General features: G+C 41.9%; 1 protein-coding gene across 1 annotated transcript; it reads left to right on the top strand.

The window, feature by feature from the left end:
- The first annotated feature begins 2,678 nt into the window (after positions 1-2,678).
- On the top strand, positions 2,679-4,485 carry LOC113752265. The gene is made up of 3 exons (XM_027296385.1): positions 2,679-2,792; positions 3,466-3,648; positions 3,796-4,485. Exons 1-3 carry the CDS (start codon positions 2,679-2,681, stop codon positions 4,483-4,485), a joined length of 987 nt encoding a protein of 328 aa, XP_027152186.1.
- Positions 4,486-7,627: the final 3,142 nt, after the last annotated feature.

The following is a 7,627-nucleotide window of genomic DNA, read 5'->3' as shown; positions in this document are numbered from 1 at the left end:
AGTTCCTACAAGAGAGGTAAATATTCTTTAAATGAAAGTTTTATGGTGTTTTATCATGTACTTTAAGTTTTAATGGCAAATTACAAGTTGTTTGGTTGAGATTTGGAGTTAATCTCTTGAATTAAACAAGTAGTAGTTGAGTTAGATAGTATGCCTACCAAGTGTTTGATGAAATGTTTGAACCTTGTTCATGGTTGTTTATGAAGTATTTACATGCTTTAAACCTCTTTTGAGTTAGATTTAACACTTGATATGTGGTTTAAGTGAAAATTATTAGAGGATGAAGGTTTGATGAATAGAGAAAATTGTGGACTGTTTTCATCTCCTTGGCTGACCGGTATGAGAAGGAAGGGTTTCTTCTTGATTTTTGTGGTTTATTTACACCTTAATCATGCCTAAGAAACTTGGCTAGAGATTGGTTAAGCTCATGTGTGAATTGGAATGAAATTTGAGCAAGTAAAGTGGTGGTTTGGTCTATAGTGGACTGGTTTGGTTTTCTTGATGGCTAGACTGCTATGGATATTCTTAATTATGTTTATGTGTAACATTTTGACATCCAATGGTCCTAGGTGATGTGACTCCCTGTATATGAACATTTGAGGACTGATTTGGGTGAATTTGAACACAAACAAATGAAGATAGCACCAAGAACTAATGTAGTTTTGCTTGATGTTAGGGCTGATCCAGGGTTGAAAAATCAGATGACTTGTCTGAGCTACTGGTACTGCTAGGAGACTAATTAGCATGTATGATTGGTACCGTTGGAAAGCCCTTCGAGTCTAGTTTCTAACACCACTGACGGCACCTGATTCCGACCTTCCTACAGTGAGATATAGCCATTTTACCGAGACTGCGCGAGCGCGACTGTTTTACCCGCGAAGAACATTTTAAGCTTGAATGAAACTTTTCTTTTGCCCAACTTTCATGCACTTATTGAACTTGTTTTCTCATGAACTTTTACTGCATTTTGAACCAAATTTTCATGATGAATTGAATGGCTTTAACCACTCACTTGGTCTCTTAATGACCCTACAATTGAATGCGAAATGAACCTAATTTGTTAACGATTTCACTCGTTGCCCTAGGATTGGGAAACGAAGGTGGTCGTAACCGAGATACTTGACGTTTGACTACTACATTGCTTGACAGGTGAGTATTCCACTACCTGCTATATGTTATGTGAAATATCTGAATATCTGAAATACTTGATTTATGACTGTTGGAGCCAAATACTGTTTTGATAAAATGGAGGCGAGCGTGTACTTAATCGCACTCGACCTCCCTTGTTTTCTACTGAAGCTCTATATACTGTTATTATGAGATGTGATATCTCTATGTATGATTGTGTTTGAGTTGTTTGGGTGATATCCCATCAACTACTGCTACTGTTTGGGTACCCAATCTCATAGGTGAATCGGTCGTATCGAGCCAGCAAGGGCTTGGTCGAGAAGGCCAATAAACCTTGGGGACTGTTTACTGAACGCTGGAAATCGGTATACTCGAGTATTACCTAACTACTATTTTATGGAGTACGGGCCGGGTAGGGGGTTGACTAGTGGACGGAGATTGGAGAAAGTGGTGTTCTACGGACTTTATATTTTTTTTTTAAAATGCAAACGTTGACGAAGAGTCAACGGACCCCAGTATGATCAAGCTCAAGGGGATTTGGCTTTTGGAAGCCACCCGCATCCTTGAATTGAACTGTGATTAAATTGTTATTGTACTATATGGTATTTACGTGGTCATTTTATGCCCTTATTTGACTATGTGCTTAATTGTTTTACTTGGAACCTCGCTGAGCTTTAGCTCACCCCACTCCCTTTTTTTTCCTTAACAGATCGGGGATGAACTAACGGTCGAGAGCTTTCTCTGCTTTATTTTGCTTGAACTTGTAACCTTTTGCTAAGATGACTTTACTTTTGACTTTTGCAAGCTTGAATTCATAAGTTCGACTTATGTTATGTAATATTAGTATGGAGTGGTAAGTGTGACTTTTAGCTTGCCATTTAAGTTTGGAAAGTTGGCATGACATTTATATGCCATTAGGGTTTGTACGCTTTGATTTGAAGTTATGTCACCCGTTATTTTGAGTTGCTAGTTCTTTGATCGACCGAGCCCCGGCGAGAGTTGAGCAGGCAGTCCGCTGATACCCTAGGGTTCGCCCTAGGGAGAGGTGGGGCTGTCACAGGTGGTATCAGAGCCTAGGTTTGAACTGGCCTGGGCGAGTTAGAAATTTTTGACTTGAGGATTGTATTTGATTATTTCCCTTAAGAGTACTTAAGTTTTCTCTACACTTTGTGTAGGATTGACGGACATAGTGGCCCTAGTGATAGTCCAGTTGGCGAGACACCCCGTGGAGTACTCCCAATGATTAAGTATCAAATCCGGCCAAGAGGGGCCACTGTATGTTGGAGTCCGGCTAACAGCCATCGGCGTTACGAGTGCCGCCATACCTATACCTATCCCAATACAGTCGTTTTGGCCGTGGTAGAGGAAAGGAAGGGCTTAGCAAAGGATAATGCTAGGCTTGAAGCCGAAGTGAACCAACTAAAGGAAGCTAATAAGATGCAAGTCGAGCGGATTAAGGAGCTCGAGTATGATATGGTTAAAGGCCAGGAGAGGATTGATGATCTTTGCGCACAGCTGGGGGAAGCTCAGGAGTGCATGGTACTAAGGCGATGAAGGTAAGGACTAGAGCGGAGTACATTCTGAATGTTTGTGATGATCTTCTAGGAGAAGCGAGCGATGAGACTTCTCACATTGGAGATGGTATGGGAGCTGAACCCGCCGAGGTTGGGGGGTCAGCCACTCCCGCCACGGACTAGGCCTTCACTATTAGGTTAGGATAGTGGATGATTTGGACCGTTGTACATAGAAAGGTTGGGGAATGTGGTGACTCGGTGGTTGTACAGCTTTCTTTTGACTACTTGCACTAGGTTTTTGCTTGATATGACTGTACGACTATATCTGTACTTTTGAGGCTCATGCTTGCTATTTTTGGTCTTGTTATCTTGTAAATGACTGCTATGAGCCTTTTAATGTATAATGCTTTGACTGTTGACTTTGATCTTTTGACTTTTGACTTTTGACTTTTGACTTTGACCTTGACTTTGACTTCGACTTTATTTCGGCATTGGTTTTTAACTGCTTTGCAATTTCACTCGCTTATCGTGACACCGATTCCATTTTTCATTTGACTTTTAAATATGAATAAGCATCTATTGTATACCCATATTTGCTTACCCTGTTAGTCATTATATGTGGGCTCTAAGCTAGTGAGTAATAATGGAGACTAGACGATAACGTGGTCGGGGCCGTGGACGTGGATCCAGGTAGGTTCAGGACCAAGAGGAAGAACAGGGGTCGGTAGCAAATCAAAACCAAGGACCCAGAATTGAAGGAGGGGACCAGGTAGCTACGGCAATCAATCGTATGACTGATTTACTAGCCCGTTTGGTTGACCAGCAAGGTCAAGTACCTGGTAACCAACAAAGGGACCCTGAGGTAGGTGAAGATAGGGCCCTGGAACGTTTCCAAAAGTTTGCTCCTCCAAAATTTCTTAGGGGACCCAATCCGGAAGTTGCCGAGAACTGGTTAGAGCGAATGGAGGACATATTCGCTGCGTTACATTACACTGAAGAGAGGCAAGTAATTTTTGCCATTTTTCAGTTAGAAGGTGTGGCCTGTTCCTGGTGGAACGTAGTAAGGGCAAAGTGAGAAAGGGAGCAAACCCTACGTACCTGGTTAAACTTCACTAGGGAATTCAATGAGAAGTTCCTTCCGCCCTTAATCCAGGAAAAAAGGGTGGACAAATTTATCAAACTGCGTCAAGGCACTTCAAGTGTGGCGGAATATGAGACCCAGTTCACCCGACTCTCCAAGTTTGCTCCGGAATTGGTAGTTAGTGAGCAAAAACACATAAGGCGGTTTATACAAGGCTTGAATGTGAAAATTCAAAAGGATCTAGCCGCTGCTCAAATCGATACCTTTAAAGATGCTCTTGACAAAGCTCAACGAGTGGAGCAGGCTCGACTTCAAGTTCGAACCTTTCAAGCCAAGAAACGTGGTGCATCTAGTAGTGCTCCTGGGCGAGGTGATCAGGATGCACCACCTCCTAAGTTTGGAAGAGGTGCGGGTGGAGTCCGAATTGCTGGGACACAAAAAGGAGGGGCTCCATCTAGAGGGACTCAAAGTGGAAAAGAACAAGGGCAACATAGGACCATTTTCCAAGGAGTTCCTACACCCACTCCTCGCGCAAGCTGTGGATATTGTGATAGGGCAAACCACACCACGGACGCATGCTGGCGAAAATTGAAGAAGTGTCTCCGTTGCAGAAGTTCCGAACATCAGATCGCCACTTGTCCTGTTAAGAACCGTGAAGGGAACGAGGGTGCACAACCGAAGAAGTCAAACCCTATGCAACCAACTGCCAGTGGAAGTAGACCCAAAACCTCTGCTAGGGTTTTTGCTTTGGACCACCAGTGAGTTCCTGAATCATCAGAAGTAGTGGAAGGTACGATCCCTGTATTCCACCCCTTAGCTAAGCTTTTAATTGACCCTGGGGCGACCCATTCTTTTGTGAATCCTGCCTTTATGTGTGGTATAGCTGTGAATCCTGTTAAATTGCCCCACGACTTAGAAGTTAGAACACCTACTGGGGATCAAAGCCTAATTACCAATATGGTTTATAAAAATTGTGAGATTTGGGTAGGAGAATGGAAATTGGTGGGAGACTTGATAAGTTTAGACCTTAAGGGGTACGACGTGATTATAGGCATGGATTTGTTGGCCCGTTATAATGCTCAATTGAACTGTAAAACTAAGTGGTAGAATTCTCTATACCCGGAGAGGCAACCCTAAGACTGGATGTGAGAGGTAGGTTAGCCTCGTCTGCACTTGTTTCGGAAATTCGAGCTAGAAAGTTATTGAGTAAAGGGGCAGGGTTACTTAGCCTTCTTAATTAATACTCCTGGAGATAAGGTGAAACTGGAGGATATTTTAGTAGTGAATGAATTTCCTGATGTCTTCCCCGACGAGTTGAAATCGATGCCACCAAAGAGGGAAATAGAATTTAAGATTGATTTGGTGCCTGGAACTGCTCCTATTGTAAAAACACCATACCGAATGGCCCCCGTCGAACTTAAGGAATTGAAACTGCAGTTACAAGATCTGTTAGAGCGAGGGTTTATTCGAGAAAGTGAGTTACCGTGAGGAGCGCCTGTGTTATTTGTTAAAAAGAAGGATGGTAGTTTGAGATTGTGTTTTGACTATCGTGACTTAAATGATGTTACAATGAAAAATAAATACCCTTTGCCACACATTGATGAGTTGTTTGACCAGCTGCAAGAAGCAGTGATTTTCTCTAAGTTGAACTTGAGGCAAGGCTATCATCAGCTACGAATTAGGCAGGAAGATATACCTAAGACTGCTTTTAATTCCAGATATGGACATTTTGAGTTCGCCGTGATGCCTTTTGATTTAACAAATGCTCCTGCCGCATTTATGAATTTGATGCATCGAGTCTTTAAACCCTACTTGGATCAATTTGTCGTAGTGTTTATCGATGATATTTTGGTGTATTCTAAGACTCGAGAGGATCACGAACGACATTTGAGGATAGTTTTGCAGACTTTAAGAGAACATCAGTTATATGCCAAGTTTAGCAAGTGTGAGTTTTGGTTGGAGCAAATTTCTTTTCTGAGGCACATAATATCTAAAGATAGCATTTCTATGGATCCAGTAAAAGTAGAGGTTGTATCTGAGTGGAAACGACCGAAGACCCTAACTGAAGTCCATAGTTTCCTAGGTTTAGCTGGTTATTACCGTCGGTTCATCAAAGATTTCTCCAAGTTAGCCGGTCCTTTAACCGACCTGACCAAGAAGCATGGTCAATTTGTCTGAAATTCCAAGTGTGAAACTAGTTTTCGGGAATTAAAGAAACGGTTAACGTCGACACCTGTTTTAGCTTTACCAAATGGGCGAGATAGTTTCACTATATATACGGATGCTACAAAGGAAGGTTTGGGATGTGTTTTAATGCAAAATGGGAGTGTAATTGCCTATACCTCTAGGAAATTAAAACCCCATGAGCGAAATTACCTCACTCACGACTTAGAATTGGCCGCTGTGGTTTTTACACTAAAGAAATGGAGGCATTACTTGTATGGAGTGACTTTTGAGGTGTATACCGACCATAAGAGTTTGAAATACCTATTCTCTCAGAAGGAGTTAAACTTGAGACAGCATCGGTGGGTGGAATTTCTTGAGGATTATGACTGTACAATTAACTACCACCCGGGCAAGGTCAATGTTGTAGCGGATGCTTTAAGTCGAAAAGTACAAGTAGCTGGATTAATGGTTAGGGAATGGAATTTGATGAAAGAGGTGAGTGAATGGAACCCGCGATTTGACCGACAAAGGGTGATTTTCTGCAATATTACGGTAAGATCTGATTTGTTGGACCGAATTAAAGAGGCTCAAAAGAATGACCAGATGGTGCAAAAGTGGACAGAAAAAGTACAAAAAGGAGAGATACAAGACTTTAATGTGAGTTCCGAGGGTACCTTGAAATTTCGTGATCGGATAGTGGTACCGCAAGATGAAGTGATAAAAGGGGATATTTTGGAAGAGGCACATCGATCCAAGTATACAGTACATCCTGGAAGTAGTAAAATGTACCAAGATTTGAGAAGGTTGTATTGGTGGGATAAAATAAAGAAAGAAATTGCTCAATTTGTCCAAAAATGTTTGGTGTGCCAACAAGTGAAAGCTGAACATCAGAAACCGTCAGGTCTTCTACAACCTCTGGAAATCCCTGAGTGGAAATGGGAACATATTACTATGGATTTCGTATCAAGGTTACCCCGTACCCAGAAAGGTCATGACGCCGTTTGGGTAATAGTGGACAGGTTGACCAAGTCTGCTTATTTCTTACCTATAAATATGAGATACTCTTTGGAAAAATTAGTCCAACTGTACATGGACGAGATAGTGAGATTGCATGGGATCCCCATAAGTATTGTTTCTGATAGAGACCCGCGGTTTGTGTCCCGTTTTCGGCAACAATTACAGGGAGCCTTGGGGACGAAGTTGAACTTTAGTACTACTTATCATTCCCAAACTGATGGACAATCGGAGAGAACCATTCAGACACTTGAAGACATGTTGAGGACCTGTATTCTGAATTTTGGTGGAAGTTGGGGACAATACATGGCTTTAGTTGAATTTGCATACAATAATAGCTACCATTCTTCTATACAAATGGCACCATATGAAGTTCTCTATGGAAGAAAAAGCCGATCACCAATATTTTGGGATGAAATAGGAGAAAGAGGGGTTTTAGACCCAATTGCAGTACCATGGATCGAGGATGTGTATGAGAAGGTGAAAGTGATAAATCAGAGGCTTTAGACAGCTCAAAGTCGACAGAAGAGTTATACCGATGATTGACGAAAGGACTTGGAGTTTGAGGTTGGGGATAAGGTATTCTTGAAGGTTACGCCACTTCAAAGTCTCACGGCAGGAAAAGGAAAGAAGCTTAAACCGAGATACGTGGGACTATTCAAAATTCTCTAACGAGTTGGAAATGTAGCATATCGATTGGAGTTACCGACAAGTCTATCCAGGG

Source organism: Coffea eugenioides, chromosome 11, assembly GCF_003713205.1.
Source record: "Coffea eugenioides isolate CCC68of chromosome 11, Ceug_1.0, whole genome shotgun sequence".
Classification (NCBI taxonomy): Eukaryota; Viridiplantae; Streptophyta; class Magnoliopsida; order Gentianales; family Rubiaceae; genus Coffea; species Coffea eugenioides.
Note: the sequence above shows the minus strand (reverse complement) of the source record. Positions and strands in the feature narration are given on the sequence as shown.